Source organism: Cynocephalus volans, chromosome 14, assembly GCF_027409185.1.
Source record: "Cynocephalus volans isolate mCynVol1 chromosome 14, mCynVol1.pri, whole genome shotgun sequence".
Lineage (NCBI taxonomy): Eukaryota > Metazoa > Chordata > Mammalia > Dermoptera > Cynocephalidae > Cynocephalus > Cynocephalus volans.
The window spans coordinates 41,168,777-41,187,291 of record NC_084473.1 but is presented as its reverse complement, the minus strand read 5'-3'; the positions used below and the strand labels follow the sequence as shown (position 1 = coordinate 41,187,291).

Below are 18,515 nucleotides of genomic sequence, written 5' to 3'. Positions count from 1 at the left end.
CCTGGGTGCTAGAGATGGAGCAGACAACAAAACAGAGAAATTTGAGCCCTCGTGGAACACAGATTCTAGTGGAGGGAGACAGATGACAGACAGGCGGTAAATGATATAGAAAAATAAAATGGAGAGCAGACTAAAGGGAATAGGAAGAATTAGCAATAGTAGGGCAAAATACTGCAATTTGAACAAAGTATTGAGGAGGTGAGGAAATGAGCTATACAGACACTTGGGGGGAAGAACACCAGGTGGAGGAAACACCAGTGCAAAGGTCCTGAAATAAAAGCATGCCTGGCATGTTCTAGGAACATCAAGAGGGCCAGTGAAGCCAGAACCTACAAGGGAGGAGAAAGCAGATGAGGTCAAAGACATTCAAGCCATTGCACTTCTGCAGAGCAAAAGTGTGACATAACCTGATCCTGGCTGTAGCAGGGCAAGGTGAGAGCAAGAAAACCAGTTGAGCCCTAAAATGTTAAATTGATGAAAGCTGAGTAGCTCCAGTTGAAGCTGAGGGGTTCCATGGAACACAGTTTGAAACCAACAGATATAAAATGCTTCATTAAAGGCTTTTTATAAAATACAGATGTCATTTAGTGGGATTAGATCTCTATAACCTCTAACTATGTACAAATTTCTTCAAAACCCCTACAAATCACAGACGTGCCCAAAGCAAAGTGTTGGTTGGTTTCTACTTTAATATCAGATTAACCAACAAATTTCAGGTATATTTTCTGTCATTTAGTAGTGTAACAAACTCAGCTGAAATTAGTCAATCCCACAAACTATCCAAAAATGCTACATGGTTACTATAAAAGAGCAACCTCATTTTGGCTAAATATCTCACTTTCTTCCCACAATAAAGTGGTCTCTCACGGACAAAATTAAGCTGGAAAAAAAAAAAAGATGACAACAATGACAATGATGACAACGATGACGACTATGTGGTTTGTCAGAGAATTAAAAAGAGAATGAGGACTAGAATATAAAAGTGTCAGTCCTAGGCTAATGCTCTTTTCACCATGGTTTGAAACAAGCATTTTATTATCTATTCTTTTAAAAAAGTCCTATTACGGGTATCAAATTCCTAAGAAGTATTCTGATGATCTGGAGCTGTCTTGAATGCCTGTGATTTTCCCTCACCTCGTTTCATGGCTCTGGGGCTGCCCGGCCCACACCTACTGCGTGTGTCTGACTCTGATGTCCGGGAGCTGGATCTCGAGCTGTCTTCTTCCTCTGAGCCAGAGGAGTCATCCAGGAAAGGACTGCTACTTATCTGGGTCGCCTTCTAAAGGAAAGCAGAACAGCCTCCTTGTATCCATCTCTAACATTACCTCTCTCTTTAGACACAGAATGTTCTACAAGAAGAAGTCATGGAATATGATTTTTTTTTTAAAGCAATACAAGAATATATTTTGCCGTTATCAAAGTCATGTTGGGCCGGCCCGTGGCTCACTCGGGAGAGTGCGGTGCTGAGAACACCAAGGCCCCGGGTTCGGATCCCATATATGGATGGCCGGTTCGCTCACTGGCTGAGTGTGGTGCTCACAAAGTCATGTTGTTAAACCTCAAATTTTAATTAGCAAGGCATTTGTCAATTATAATAGATTCCTGAAAACATGAAGTTGGCAATACCTGACAATCCTTATTTTAATTAGGTACTTCAAGCAAGGAAAGGGAACCCTGGCACCGATACAAACATCTTTCTAAATTAGGAGTTTTCATTACATCATTAATAATATGTTTCCTTTAAACAATTAACAGACACGTGGGTGGGAGGAGGATCACATAGGACACAACAAAAATGGACTCAGACCTCAAATACTCTGATAAAAATAAATATCTTTTCCAGAACTTTCCATTTCTTCTTTTTCATGACACATTAATGTGAACTTCTAAAACCTTCTATAAAGGGGGAGTCTGTAAAAGGTTAAGAATGGAATCTGGAGCTTGAATAAACAGTTTTCCATCATGAAGAGAACCATATGTTTAAAAGTACCAATAATGAGTTACCCCCTTCAAAGTTGTATACACTGGGGTTGTCATATTCTTGTATATCAGAGATGTATAAAGTCCTGACGTGGTATAAGAAAGCATTCCAAGAGAATCTGAAAAAGAAAACATTTTTTAAGAAACCTTCTAACTGACACATTGGTCTATTTCTTATGAATAGGAATTAGCAAAATTTACAATTAAAGAGAAATTGAATTAACACATGTGATTATTAATTATACAGTCTACTTTAATGAATTACAGCATTTACAGACTTATTTATACACTTTTGGACATAGTTCATTTTTTCCTCATGTGTGCTAGTTCCCCAGCTATACTGTAAGCTCTTTGAGAGCAAGAACTGTAGCTTTTATTTCTTTGGCCTCTCCATGCACACTTAGCTCAGGCTGGACAGAACAAAGTATAAGCAACTGCTTACTGACCAAATGAAGATATTCTCTGACTATTCATAGCCCTATTGCTGACATGGTACTAAAACATCACTATTCCTAGGCCTTTATCAGGTGAATCTGATGTCGAAAGATTAGAATACAATTTCCTGAATGGTAAGAACAGAAGATAGCTGGAAAGGAATAGAACATCAGTGGTTACCTCTAAGGTATGGATTAGTGGTAGGACGGGAAGGGGATGGTAGAAGGCGCCACAGGAAGATTTCTCTTTTTATTTCAGACAGTTCTCTGTTGTTTGGTTTTATTTTTTATATTGGGCATACATTGTTTCAATACTAATTTTTTTGGAAAGAAGGAGAATGTGTTTTAAACTCAGGGAAAAACAGAAAATTTAAGAAAAAGAAAGAAATTCTGGGAAAAAAGGACATAGAAACCAATATTTTTACAATTTTAAAGAGCTCAAACACCACAGTGTCTCTGCATTAGCCTCTTTCATGTAAAAACATAGTGACTCTACATCAGAGTTGAATGCATTTGCGTCCCTGTACTAAGATGAATTTCAATTTTAAACTATAAATCAGTGACCTTAGAAATCATTTTCCAAAAGTTTACATAATTCTATTTATTTTAGTTATTTTAGATACTTAGGAAGTTCTAGGCTAGTGAAACAACAATCTGAAATCACTTACTTTTTTTTTTTAACATTTTTTAAATTATGAAAAAACACATAACATAAAATTTATCATCTTAACCATTTTTAAGTGTACAGTTCAATAGTATTAAGTATATTCACATTGTAATACAATAGACCTCTAGAACTTTTTCATTTTGTAAATCTGAAATTCTATACCCATTTAACAACAAATCCCCTTTTGTCCCTCCCCCTAGTTCCTGGTAACTACCATTCTACTTTCTGTTTCTATGAATTTGACTACTTTAGATACCTCATTTTAGTGAAATCATACAGTATTTGTCTTTCTGTGACTGTATAATGTATTTGTATTATGCTATCACTTAATGCATATTGTCCTCAAGCCTCCTCCATGCTGTAGCATGCAAAAGCACTTACTTTTATTAACATTCTCCATATTGAAGGCCTCAGACATTCGAATGCCTGATTTGGCTACAGCATAAATTCTGCTTTCCTAATGTAAAAGAGAGATTTGAACAGAGTATTTACAGCAAAGAAATGATTAATTTCAATATACATGTTTTTCATTTGTTCTTCATTGAATATTCACTAGAGTACAGCATTATTCTAAAATTGTCCATCAGTGCCAACTAAAATACACCATTGTGAATAGTACTGCAGAGACGTTTTCCATTCATTAGTCATTCCATTATTCATCTTTATTCCCAAATTTTTGCTTGGTACTTTAAATTCTTTTGAAGAGATAGGGAAAAATTAAGAGAAAGCTTATTCACAATCACTGACTACATATAAACACCACCTTTAATTTCCTACCATCCTGGAACACGGCTAAAGAAAAAATAAAGAAAAAACTTGAAGTCAGAATCATAGATAGAGTAGCTAGCATTCAATGATATCTCCTTCTTATTTCAATGTACACTTCAATCAAGTAGAAAAAATACCTGAGGTCAAACAATAAATTGATTTGAGAATGGCAATGGAATTTATATTACCTTGTTCCAAATGCGGGTTATTTTGTTTTTTCTTCTTTTCCAAGAGAGATCTCTGAAATGGGTACTAAATTTTGTAATGGGTCTAACCTGGACACAGTTGACTGGACCTGGGCATACTGGGTAACTAAGGCCATCCTCTTCAGGCTAGCCAGTGGCTGAGTGATAACCGGTATGACATCTCTGACTATCAGGGACACTTTAGGTTGAAGAGCGGCTGACTGAATGAGTCAGAAGTTTCTATGAGCATGAGACTGTGAGATACACACATAGAAACAAACAGCAAGGTGGGCAGTACAGAAAGACATATAAAAATAAGGCAGTAAGCAGGAGATATGAGGCAGTTAGAAGCCATGAAAGAGTAGGGGAGAGTAGTTAGTAGTAAGGGAAGTAGAAAGAAAATCACTGCAGGCGTGAAAGGACAAGCTGAGCCACTGCAGCAGGGGCAATGGGTGTCACTTGCTTCCAAGGAGCTGACTATTAGAGGCGCCACTGAATCATCACACGTTATCTCGCTAGAGTGACTACTGGATTTAGGATGACATTCCAGCTCAACAAGCATAGGCTATGCCTTAAAATAAACTCTTAAAATAAACTCTTATTCATTGAGGTAACTAGAACACATTTCTTTTCCTTGAAGCCTGAAAATATCCAACAAACACAGAAATAAAACCTCAAACTTGGCCATTCTGCTGGAAGGCTTTTGAAAAGCAATGCTACGTTTTTTTCAGGGCTGAATAGCTTCGGAAGAGAGGAGAGAAAGGCAAAAAAGTAATAAAATCGTTTGCCAAACAAAACAAATATAAAAGCCTAACCTAAATCTCTGAAAATCTTAACATAATAAAAGAGGCAAATTTCAACTTCTCTGTCCCTAAAAGATAACATAATTGGAATTCCAGAGATTCATATGTCATTAACTTCCACTTTTTCTGTGTGTGCCATCCAGAATTTAGTAATAAACTACAGACAGTTTCATGTGGATACTGAAACGAAATGTTCTTTTGAAAGCAAATAAGAGCAGATACATCTCAAGGTCTGAATTTATTCTAGGAAAACATGACTGTCCTAAATTTGCTTAAAATTCCATCACTCACTAAATTTTACAAAAAATGAAATAAAAAAACGTGACTCCAAAAACCAAAAAAATCTTGCAACCCAGATGTTTTTCTAGAGGCCAAAGGTTAAACTATGCCAATATGTGAAGGAAAACTAAAATCTACAAAACAGATCATTTTGCTTTGTTTCAAACAGGAAGAATTTTTTAAAAATCTAGCAATGTAGATATTCCTAAGAAGAATCACACAATTGATGGGCTAATGATTATATTAATGGTCAATTTTTAATAGAAGAAGGTTTAATCTATTACGGATCTGTAGGAAGATGCTTTGGTTAAAGCAGTGGATTTATATGCCCGTGAGGAGTAAAATTAAATTTCTCTTAAAGCCAATCAAGTAAATGACTATGTTCAAAACCTGATGACCAACAAGAGTTAAGTGTCCTGGTTCAGAATGAACCCAAAAGTATCACAGTTAGGGGGAATCCTTTTTCCCCACCCCTGATGTTTCCTTCCATGTGGAGGCAGCTCCGATAAATTGAACACTCCTGACTTCTCTCCATCCACTCACTTTCTGCTCCCCAAGAGGAGGTGTGGCTTAAGGCGACTGGTAAGCTGAGAGGGAGAAACTTCTTGAGAAGTAGCTGTCTGCAGGACACAATCATCTGTTATTTCTCCAGTTGTAAGATGTAAAGGGGCCCGGCCTCACCAGAGGGAGCCTATGGTGGTCCAGTATTGCTTGGGACTGGGTCCACAAATCTAGCTAATTCTGGAATTCAATACTAGAAAGCTCATTTGCCCTCCAGTTCTCTAAAATTGGTTTTATCAGTAAATAAGGTAATATTTTGATCTCCCAGCTGTCTTATCCTTGTCTTATTTCTCAATGGATTCAGAACTTAGTAGGGGAAGACGAGGGGGAAGCTGTATTCTGAAAACTGGAAACTGTCAGAACAAAGCTGGATTTGAAAAGAAACAGGAAAAGAAGTAAAGTAAAACCTGAAAATGAGCGTTGAGAAAAAGCTACTGTGTACGTGTTGCACACAGCAATATAATTACCCAGGAGGGAAAGCGGTGCAGGGGAGGAGTTGGAGGCTTGCCGCATGCTGCCTTCTTTGTCAACTCACAGGTTTCCTGGTCATCTGCGTATGGAGATTCCAGGGAGTCGCAGGAAAATAATCCATCATCACAACTTGTGTCCATATTCTCTAAAATTTCTGTACTGTCCCCATCAACTAGATCAAGATCAGTTTCCTGAGGTCTCAGTGGTCGGATCATGCTTATAGCATTTCTGTTTGTACCAAACATCCTGTCGGAACTTAACTGTGGCTGGCTCAAGTGCCTTTTGGCAAGGGCTACACTTATACTGAAAACATTAGGAATCCTTAACTTTGGGGGTGGCAGGTTTGATGAAGGCACTAATTGTGTTCCTTTTCCAGGGAGTGAGTTAGGATGTTTTGGACTTAAAGCTGGGGTCAAAATAGGGCTTGGGGTGTTTGCCTCACTTGATGAAGATGAGTAATCCAGTCTCTGAGACTGAAATTTTTTATTCAGTTCATCCGAGGAACTATCTTGCTCCTTTTTACTTGATTCAGAATTTCCCTTTCCGAGAAGATTATTCTGAGCTTTCCACTGTGCCTCCTGTTGCCAAGAGTACAGCTTCTTGTGTTCTGGTCTCTTTACGCCAAAAGTCTCTTCTTCAAATACAGAACTGCTGTCATCAGATGCTGTCAAATACGTTTCGCTGCCCATCCTGCTACACTGGACCCCCTCCTCTGATGTATGACTGGAAAGGGTGGATGTGCACCTGGACTTGGGTCTTTCTTTGCTGCTGTCTTCCTCATCAGAGCTCCAGTCACTCGCTGGAGCCCCAGAATTCTGGGATATGCCACCACCTGCTGCAAAGCTTGTTCTTGTTTTCTGGTTCTGTTCTGAGCCACAAGGAGTGTGATGCAGTGTTCTCTGGCCTCTGTTGTTTTCTTGATCTTGGTCATCAACAGACTTTTCTGGAATTTCTATTTCTAGAAAAGGATATACCATATCAGCATGTTGCTTTTAATAATATAATCTTTTTGTACATTTAGCTCTATGGAACTACATCGTAGAAAATGGCAATTTCGTATGAATAAAGTTAATTTATATCATAATTTGTTACTTTTATGTCTTTTTTAAACACAAGTTTGAAACCATAAGCTTTATATTAAACAGAGCCCTAATACTTCAATATAATAGTATCCAAATGATACGGCTTTTTACAAAGAAACATGTTGGGGAAAAATGACAACAGTCTAAAGAGAGATAAAAGAAGCAAAATATGAAATAGGACAACATTTCATCAAAGAAAGCAGCCACCAAAAAAATGAAAACTATTAATTGTATTTTAGAGGCAAAGAAAATGACAACCCTCTTTCAGCCAGATTTCAAAATTATCATAAAGTAAATTTAAGCATAATAAACACAAAGCTATAGTTTAAGCAACAAACTTTGTACCCAAGTTTTGATACATGAATATGCAAAACCATGAAGAAAACATAGAGAAAAGCTTTCCTTGGCTCTACTTCTGGTTTAATCCTAACTACAAAATGTGTTTTTATAATAAGAATAACACTCTTTTAAAATGTCTTCAGATGTAGATTATTTTTATTTATAACATAATTAATAGAATGAACCATTGGCACCATAAAAAGTGAATTAAAACTTTAGATTGAAGAGTAGAAAAGAAATCTTGAAAACATGAAAACATAGGGATTGAGCCCGTGGTGTACTCGGGAGAGTGCGGCGCTGGGAGCGCGGCGACGCTCCTGCCGCGGGTTCGGATCCTATATAGGAATGGCCGGTGCACTCACTGGCTGAGTACCGGTCATGAAAAAAGACAAAAAAAAGAAAACATGAAAACATAGATATGGCCTTCATCATTAAGAAACTAGAGGCTGATCAAATGGACTCTAAAATTTGGTATCAGGCACTTCGTTAAATGTGCGAGTGAGCGAGAGCTTCAGCACAGGCAACCTCAGCTGTACTTGACTGACTGTTAGAAAGTGGGAAGGAAATGAAAATGGCTTCTCATAAAAGAAAAGAAATGCAAGTAAGAGCATGAAAGCAAGTAGCAAAGGAGCCTTCCGACTGGAAAAACATTATGCAGTTTTCAGAATTTCATAACCAAACACAGAGACAGCCCCTAGGGCTATAATTTTCCTCCTCTGGAGGAAGGAAGCTGGCACTGAAAGTAGAGAAGATGCAAACTCAAGCCTCCCGAAAACGTTTGGGGAAAGTCAACAAAAGAGACTTACTGGAGGTGGCAAAGCCAGAAGCTAGCTGCACAGCAAGGCAAAATTTAAAGGCGCTTTAAGACTAAAAGAAGAAGAACAGAAATATGCACACAGGATAAGGGTTCAAACATCTAGGCAAATATTTTCCTCTTTGAAGCAATAAAGGGAAAAATCAAAGCAGTTACTGAATTGTCCTTTAGTGTTCTTTGCTTTATAAGTTTGCTATGCTACATAAAATTTCATGTTTAATATTAGGTACTTTTTATATTTTAAATAAATAATGGATAGAAAATTCACAGTTCTAAACTGAAACTCAGCTGAAATAAGTACTTCATAGGTAGGACTGTAAACTTTTTAACTTTAAACATCACTTCCATCTAATGCAGGAAACATATTAAGGAAAAATCAGTTTCTCTTATCTGTCATTGGCAAAGACTTTCAGAAAACACAAAATAACTATATATACAAAGTTAAATGATATATTGCTATTTAGAAATATTATCATAAAACATGAAGTTGTCAGGAAACAAATAAGGAAAATTAAGCTATATTTAGGTTAATCTTAGCAAATGATGCTTCCTTTTTAAAAAATCCCAAAGTAAATTCCTACAGTCCATAAATACCTTCTGTATGTTTTCCTTCAGTGAAGTCAGATTCTTTAGATGATATCTTGCTCATTTCCTCAGATTTTACTACTTGAGGAGGAGTCCTTGCTCGGGATAAAAAGCACCCAAAGGTCAAACTGCTCAGGCGCTGGCCTTCTGAAAGCTTTGGGGTAGAGACAGTGGATGACTTCTTCCCTTGAACTTCTGCAAGTTCATTAATCAAAATTAAGATTGGAATTTTTCAAAGCAGTTTGTTAAACTTAGAACCAAAGCATACAAAACCTTGAACAAATCATTCTTCATACCAGAAAAAGTGAACTGAAGTTCACTTTTATTTCCATATAATAACATGGAACCCCCAATGTCAAGCATTACATGCCTATGTTTAAAATGTTTTATGTATTTTGAATGTTCGAAATATTTTTTTAACTGCAGAAAGAAAAATATACAATCCTTTCAATTGTAGTTAGTTCTCAAACAAAAACAAAAAAAAAACATAAACAAAATACAGATTATAAATAGCTAGAGAGTTACAGCTTCTTGTGAGGTCAAGTATTAGTAAATATCAGTTAAGTATTGGTAAAATTTGTGCAGTAATGCCACTAACTGTGAGGAACAAGGGACTGAGGTCCTGGTTGCCGAAACAATCAAAGGAAGTTTAGATCATCATTGGGACAAGTATCACATGGTCACGTTAATGCCTTTTGTTATCTTGGTTTTCAGTAATGAGAAGAAAGCAGATGGGGGGGGGGGCTTGGTCTATGGTGACCACGATCTGGACAGCCTTAATCACTTCTTTAGAGAAAAAAAAAGGTGGGCTGAGGGATAGAGAATTTAGATAGCTAGTGGAGTGACTAGCCCAGCACCCAATCATGGGTTTAATTCATCTGTATTTTAACACTGCTGCTTGTAAGATCAAAAGTATGGAGATCCCAGTAAGAAAAGTTTCCAAAGAAATTAAATTCTTAACTGTTGGAGAGCATCACAGGGTTAAATTAAATAGCAACTGATAATTGAGTAGAGTATAAGAAAAATATTTTTATATAGTATATTCCTTCACATGTATCTTGTAATATTTTCATATTGATGGTCTCTCACAGAACTAATTCACAATAATAGTGTAATAATTATATATACACATATATATTTTTTAAGTACTACATTATATCTCTATATATTATATCTATTCTTCTCTAGTCCAAGCCTAGTTTCCAAGGATCAATACCTCTTACTCTATAAGTCCCAAGGGGCTGCCAATGAAGACTAGAATTGCAGGCTAAGAGAATCAGGGAAAATAACAGGCTGCTGAGAGTGGGCTTAGTAAATCTAATCTATTTCAACAAGGGTGAAGGTCACAAAGATCTGAAACTGTAATTCTAAATATGGAATCCCAGATTAACTAAGGGAGTTTCTATTTTTCATTATATGGGTGGAGGAAATGATAGCAATAAGTATTAACATGCTTATTAGTATTAGCAATAAACATTAACATGTAGACAAAATGTTTCCATATGCCCTATAATCAACAGTTCAATACAATCTCCCATGAGACCAGTAAGGAACTATTACAATAATGATTTTACTAACATAAAAAAACTTTCTGAAGTTATAACACAGTTACTAAGTAGGAGAGCATTAAAGGTTACTTCAAAGCCCATGTTCTTCCTACCATACCAGTATTTTCCAACGTATTCTGTGAAACCCCATGGCTTTGGGGAAGTGTCCCAAATGGTGCAAGAAAAGGCCTGTCTGCAGGGTGAGGCCAAGCCCGCAGAACTCTGGACCCATCACCAACACTGCTTTTACCTGACTTATCTGTTGAGATTTTACAGAAAACCTTATTTTGTTAAAAAAAAAAAGGGGGGGGGGTTCTTTTGCTAAACAAAAGTTTGAAAACCTCTATACTTGGCATGGGTCTAATAAGCGTGAGCTAGCTACACATAACACTCTGCTGGATTCACCTTCTCTTCAACTCAACGTGTACTTCAGTGGCTATCACCCAAACAGAATACTAAGTAAATCTCTATCAAATGATGGTTATACCACCTCCTCGCAGGCTTTGGAGTTGAAAAGAAAGAACGTAACCTTATGCATTGGAAAATGCAAAGAATTTATTCATATAATAAGATTCTGCTCAAAACATTCAGGATGTAAGAATTTCAATCACTGTTAAAAACCGTGGTACAAAGCAAAAATAGAAAATAACATAACTGATTTTCTTTTTTCAAGTAAATATACCTGAAATTAAACATTCAGATTAGTATTATCTTCTATAGGTTATTCATGAATATCCAGCTGTGCTGTCCAGTGTGGTAGCCCCTAGCAACAAACGACTATTTAAATTTAAATCAATTCAAATTAAATAAAATTTAAAATTCAATTCCACTGCTCGGTAGTCACATATGGCTAATAATAGCCATCATATTGGGCAGCACAGATAGAGAATATTGCCCTCACTGCAGAAAGTTCTACTAAAAAGTACTGATCTATAGTTTAAAGACTAAATATGCAGTTTAACAATATTACCAACTTTTACATTATGAAAAGTGACTTAAGGGCTTATAAAATACTTTTGTGAATTATCTTAAGAGCGGCAAATATTCCCTTTGACTTGATATTTACACGAAGCCAAAAGTTATAAAGAACTCTGGAGACACATTTCTTTTTAAATAGGCCATTTTCACTCCTGATATTCTTGCGTTTATCAGGGGATTATCAATGGGTATTTCCGCTTGGCAGGATTTGAATCCTAATCCAGAAGACCCAAATGGGGAAAGGATTAGGACATTGTTGACCCATGAGTAAACTATCTGAGTTGTGACATTTGCATCCAACTAACCACCAGCTCAGGCATCTAAGAGCCCACAGTAATGTCATAGAGCTGCCCTCAGAGAATGTCAAGTTCAGTGACTTGTTCAATTTGTGTGAAGCCAAGGAGCCTCCTCCAAATTCCTCAGTGCTACTACAATTGTATCATATCTGTGACTCCCTGATCTCCACTAAAAGGGTCTATTTTCTCTCTGAGGTCAAAGTTCAAGTCTTCTTGGACTTCAGGAGTACATGCTTCTCTAATACAAATACTTCGAATGCACTATCTGGCTCGGTATGTCTCCTGGCATTCTTTCAAGGAAACAAGGAGATGTAGCCCAGCATTGCTTAGAAGGACCAAAATGCCATCACCATTAGAGACTGGTACCCTTTGCCCATGATCCCCACCTCTTGGGCTAACGTTAACATATACTACTTTTAGCAAGTTGGACTCTCTGGGACTATAGTTCTAAAAGTAGGACAAAACTTTTAGAAAAGAGAGAGGCAAAATTAATATCTGGTCTTGTTTTCTGACCTATGTGGTGACCACTTTGGTAGAACTACACATCATCAGTCCTATCTCTTCTTACCTTCCACTTTCAGGCCCAACATTCACTTGGGGTCAAGAGTTCTGCTTTGTTTAGAAATTCTACTTCATTTCATGACAATAACTTCTTGTGCGATATTCATAATCGTGTCTTTAAAACACCAGCAAAAAAATACTAAAATTTTACATAGCCAAATAAATCCAACTAAGCTACCTGAAGAATATACAAGGAACTCAAACAACTTAACAGCAAAAAAAACAAGTAACCCAATTAAAAAATGGGCAAAGGAGCTGAATAGGCATTTCTCAAAAGAAGATATATGAATGGCCAAAAAACACATGAAAAAATGACTAGCATCACTCAGCATTTGCGAAATGCAAATCAAAACCACTTTGAGATACTATCTCACTCCAGTTAGGATGGCTAATATCCAAAAGATTGAGAATAATAAATGCTGACAAGGATGTGGAGAAAAAGGAACCCTCCTACACTGTTGGTGGGACTGCAAAATGGTGCAGCATGGAGGTTCCTCAAACAATTATGGATAGATCTATCACATGACCCAGCTATTCCACTGCTGGGAATATACCCAGAGGAATGGAAATCATTATGTTGAAGGGATACCTGTACTCCAATGTTTACTGCAGTGCTATTTACAATAGCCAAGAGTTGGAACCATCCTAAATGCCCATCATCACATGAGTGGATAAGAAAAATGTGGTATATCTACACAATAGAATACTACTCTGCTATAAAAAAAAAAAAGAAATACTGCCATCTGCAGCAACATGGATGGACTTAGAGAAAATTATATTAAGTGAGGTACAGAAAGAGAAATACCACATGTTCTCACATATTTGTGGGAGCTAAAAAAAATAAATAAATTAATATACAAACAAATAAATGGGGGGTGGGGGGGAGAAGACACAACAATCACAACACTTCCTTGAACTTGTGAAGACAAGTGAACAGATATGATGTTGATTGGGGGCAGGAGAGAGGAAGGGCAGAAAAAGAGGAATTGGTAAAGGGACATGAAAAGCAATTACACTCTGTATTGATAAACTGAAATAAAAAATTTAAAAAAGAAAATATTCTTACCTTGTAGTTTTGACTGTATTGTTCTTATCTCTTCAGTTTGGTTTTGGTTGATCAAACGAAGATTCTGATTCTCCAATTCCAGCTAAGAGAACATAATAGTATTTTTTATAAAGAGATAACATTTCTAAAATGTATTAATAAATTATCATATTTAGAAATGTTAGTATCTAACTTACTCAAAATGTAAGCAAAATACAAAGGAAATGATAAGCAAATATCAGATGAATTTATCGGCACAGGCTTTCAACCTAGATAGTTATGGCATCAATATCCAGAACTAAGAGATATTTATTTCCAGAACTAAGAGATTTAAATGTTCACCCCCATGCCTATTCCACTGTTAAATTATTTTAAACCAAACTATTTCAGCATTTAATCTTCCCTATAAGCTAAATAATGTATGCTTTTCAGATACCAAATACGTTAATTTTATGAAATATATACATATGTTCTATAATTATTTAAAATTAACTAATTAGAACTAAAATTAAGCAATTAGAATGAGGCTATTTACACTGATCATCATGAGTCTACCAATATTTTTAATTTTTGAAATACGGTGGATAGTCAAATGAAAGCTACCTATCCCAAGTTTACCAAAAGACAGCAGCACCATACAAACCAATCACAATTTTTTGTTTTACTTGGAATGATCACATATTGTGATGCCTTACCTAGTCAAAAGTAAAAGGTAAAAAAAAGGAGAAAATATAGCAATAAATACCTCATTTAACTTCACTGTTACCCATTCTTTGATCTTAGCTGCTTTCTCTTCTATTATTTTAGCTTCCTGTATTCTTATTTGTTTCTGAAATAACATTAGCAGTTGGTTTAGTTCAAACATAAACACAATGGTCTGGAACTGTTACATCATAAATACACAAGGCAAATCCACTTAAAACCTGCTTCCAAGTTAATAAATCTACATTAAAATTACCAAATAGATTTTAAAGAGAGAGAAATTATCCAGCAGGTACAATAATAAACTATGAAGTCATATGCAAGTATTGCTAGTTTTAACAACTTCTATTCTCTTTCCCTAAAAGGTCATATACTGAAATCAACCCACTGAATTTATCAACAAGATAAACTATTTGTGGAAATGGTCTATGGTTTAGAACAGTAGAATAGGGGTCAACCACGTTAGGGAGAATAAGAATCTCCTCAGGGTCATGGCTTTTTTTCTCATCAAACAGTTTTTAAAGATCCAGAAAAATAAACATTGAGAAACGCTAGCTCACATTTATCAGCCTTCCTGGTTATGGTCACAAAAGTACTGAGAATGTGAATATCATATAAATCACAATGGTTAAGGGCAGGGGTGGGGGTGGGGATCGAAATCTGAAAAACCACTGACCTAAAGAAACCCTGATCCCCAGAGAAATGAAAAAAAAAAAAAAATGCTGAAAATAAACAATCAACATATTTAAAAAACAATTTAATAGTGGTCATATTTAAATGATGTTAAATGACCATTTAAGTAAATTACCCAAATACAATTTCTTCCTAATAAAAATTTAAAATAAACTAAGTACACTTAGAACTCTTTGATGATCAAATTTTCCTAACCTGCTCTTCCAGTTGCAGTTCCAAGTTTTGAATGATGTCATCTTTTTCCTGTATTAGAGACTCCAGATCTTGACATCTTTTATATAACCTCGTCTCTGATTCACTGGTTTGAATATTAGCTGCTTTTAATTTCTCTTCCATAACTTGTACCTAAATTCAGAGGATAAAATATTTAAAACTGTGCAAGTATTGAATTTATCATAGGATTAAACTTAGTATTTTATTTTAACATTATATTGATTCCTAAAAGCTATCATCGTAAAAGGAAAATATGAAACAGCAAAGTTTAATATATTTAATAATTATAAAGTCTGAAGACTATTTTGCCAAGTGGTATTATCACTGAGGTACATAAATGTCTACAAGAGATCCTCAGAATATTGCTATCACATAAAGTAATGTACATATTTTACTAGAGCAATGATAATATGTAAAGTGTTTATACAAGTATAGAAACAAATTTTCCATCTCTCACTTTATCATATTTTAAGCAAAGTAGAAATATAAAATAAAGAAGATAAGTGGTGGGAGAAAACTCAGACTGGATGACCTGATCTAACAATACATTTTGGAAAAAGTTGAACTTAGATGAAAAAGAAACACATACAGGGTAGAAATGAAAAGGAAAACAAAAGAACCGTAAAGCCGCAAATGACAGAATCATAAAAAATGAAAACGTGTGAGTCTAGGTAGGAGAATGTGTTCAGTGGGGGCTTATTGTTTCATTCACTTAACAAACATGCACTGAATACCTGCCAAGTGCCAGGCCTGTTCCAGGCCCTGGGAAGGCCTCAGCGAATAAAGCAGACCCAAAAATCTCTGTCTGCACAGAAATTACATTCTAGTGTGTAAGAGAGATGACAAATGGAATAATATGTAAAAATCAGATGGTACGTTACACAGGTGATAAGGGTAAGGGGAAATAATGGAAGGTAAAAGAGATCAGGTGTGTGGCTAGAGGTTGAGCGGTGCCTCAATTTTAATATTACCTCTGCTTGGATCTTCTGCAAAACACATTTGGGCATATGAAATCTTAGAAGGGCATACTACACTTTGTGTTTGCTGATCTACATTGGGATATAAATCAATTTGACTCATAGTTTAGATTTTACTATCACCACCTTTTAGTTCTCACTTTTCTCTCATCTTCACAAACCTGATCCTTGATGGCAGAAGGTCTAGTGGATTAGAAGCCTCGCCAGAGACTTCGCAAGGATGTGTGAGATGTTAATGACAGTAAGAACGAAAATAAAGTATTGGGGGCTATATACAATATCAATACTTTTATTCCATATACTTCAAATGAGTAAGAATGTAATTTTAGCAACATTTTAGGTTATAGAGGCAAAGAAGAGAAATAATGTGAAAGCATTTCAGAAATTAAAGATAATAGTTAAGAAAAGTCTTAAACTATTAAAAATACCTCTGAAAAATCACAATGAATCCTTACTTAAAATTCAAAAACATTTGACTAATGAGATTTTTCAGAAGGGAAGGGTAAAGGTTAGTTTGGTTTTATTTTTTCAGCCATAAATATCAGGTTTCATGTGTGGGTTCACTGTAATAAATGTAAATTCAATTTAGAGGCCAAAACTGTTCTATTTGAATACTATGCACATGGCTGAAAACTATGAAAATAAAAGCAGATCAAAAATAGGAGAAAAAATGTATCCCACTATCCAAATGGTAATTTAAGTTACCTTAGATTTAGATTCTTTAACATAATATAACAGGTTTTCTGCATGAGCTGAAGGACAAAGATCTGCATCGAGGACAAAAGTTTTCATCAGAGATGCTGTCATGAAAAGCAGCCTGAGCAGTACAGAGAATCGGACAGTAAATACCAAGGGTCAATCTTAAGATGGTATATAGACAGTTGCCCAGGGCATTCTGTAGCTGTGGAAGCAGGGAGACAAGAGCAGAGCCCAAGTCCAAAATGGTAGTTCTCTTCTGGGGACAGAGTAATAGAAAATAAACTTCAAGAAAAACAAAATTAACTGCATAAGAATAGAAATAAATATTATCAGACCTACACCCACAGTCTCTTTTTATTAAGGCAGAGCAAGCATCCTACAGACATTGCGTTGCCACATAAAATTGTCCTACTGCTGTTTAAGAAAGGTCTATAGTCCTAGAAAATTATGATTTGAAACTACTGTTCTACCCCAAAAAACATGTTCAATTTGATAATTGATCTCATTTTATGAATAAAAGCTACAGAGCTCCTTAGATGCATCCTTGCTTTCTGAAACTTTTTAATTCAACCATTACTTTTAGATGAACAACTTTACTAGGCAAGAAAAATATTGGCAAAAGTGGTGAAATCTCTTAGGGAAAGAGATCACAAAGTATTTACAGGTAACCTACTTATGAAGTGGTCCTGTGCTAACAGGATTCACAGGATTCACCAGCCTTCTTTGGTAATTAGTATGAATAAAAGGTCACAGAAAAGCTAAGAGACATACAGAAGAACCAAGCAGGTTTTTAAAATATCTTACCACAAGCACATGGAAAATAGCCTAGTTCTTTTTCCATTCATTTAACCTGAACTATGTAAGAATTGTAACTACTCAGAGACTGGCCAATAACAAGCATCTATGAATTCAAATTGGTTGTTAAATAAATTCACAATTATCTATACATGGATATGGTCCAGCGTGGAATGCTTTGTCTTTTTAGGCTACTTTTTCCCTTTACTTCTAGGATAGCCTTTGGTTACATCCACCCATGTAAGCACACTCCTTAGCCATTTTGCCAAAACCTTCTTGATCCTGAGGTCCCCAAGTTCTGGTTCAGCAAAGGGTTAACTCAGCAGACTTGGGGTGTTCAGATACTGCACATACCAAAGAAAGGACCGGACCTTGATTGGCTCTTGGGAGACAACCTCTGAGTCCCTAAAATATTCTGACTGATAACACTGCCTGCGTATACCTGAGAGTTTGGGCCACACCAGATAATTTACTCTAACAATGTGATTTATGGTGAATGCCTATGTTTGTTCACCTGGGGCCTTTGGCCACACTGTATCAGCTTGACCTCTAGGGGCACCTGGAGACTGAATAACTAAGGTCAGCTGTGTGAGTACTCCAGGCCTACATGACTAATCTCCAATAAAAAATCCTGGACACCAAGGCTCAAGTGAGCTTTCTTGGTTGGCAATACTTCAGGCATGTTGTCACACATCACTGATAGGAGGATTAAGTCCATCCCTGGGCAACTCCACTGCAAGAGGACAAATAGAAGCTTGTATCTGGCTTCTCCTGGACACCATCCCATATGCTTTTTCACTTTGTTGATTTTAATTTGTATCCTTTCACTGTAATAAACCATAACCATGAGTATAAACAGCTTTTCTGGGTCTAGCAAATCACTGAACCTGACAGTAGTCTTTGGAACCACAACAGAGCTACCAGTGCTTTTTCCGTTATCCTGCTGGAGAAAGCAGGAGTCGCAAGTGTTACTCTCATTATAATATCCATAAGGCTATTTCCTTCTTCCCGTATCTAACCTCATCCCCCCTTCCCTCACTA

The 18,515-nt window shown here is 36.2% G+C and overlaps 1 protein-coding gene across 1 annotated transcript in view; it reads right to left on the bottom strand.

Moving 5' to 3' along the window:
• PLEKHH2 (pleckstrin homology, MyTH4 and FERM domain containing H2) overlaps nt 1–18,515 on the bottom strand; it is a 104,100-nt gene that overhangs the window by 43,049 nt on the left and 42,536 nt on the right. The window contains exons 3-10 of the mRNA XM_063078897.1: nt 14,986–15,135; nt 14,141–14,224; nt 13,417–13,498; nt 8,978–9,163; nt 6,145–7,106; nt 3,463–3,538; nt 2,005–2,099; nt 1,135–1,279 (exon numbers count right to left, since the gene is read on the bottom strand). Coding sequence (XP_062934967.1) covers nt 1,135–1,279; nt 2,005–2,099; nt 3,463–3,538; nt 6,145–7,106; nt 8,978–9,163; nt 13,417–13,498; nt 14,141–14,224; nt 14,986–15,135 — 1,780 coding nt within the window. The remainder of the gene's footprint in view (nt 1–1,134; nt 1,280–2,004; nt 2,100–3,462; nt 3,539–6,144; nt 7,107–8,977; nt 9,164–13,416; nt 13,499–14,140; nt 14,225–14,985; nt 15,136–18,515) is intronic.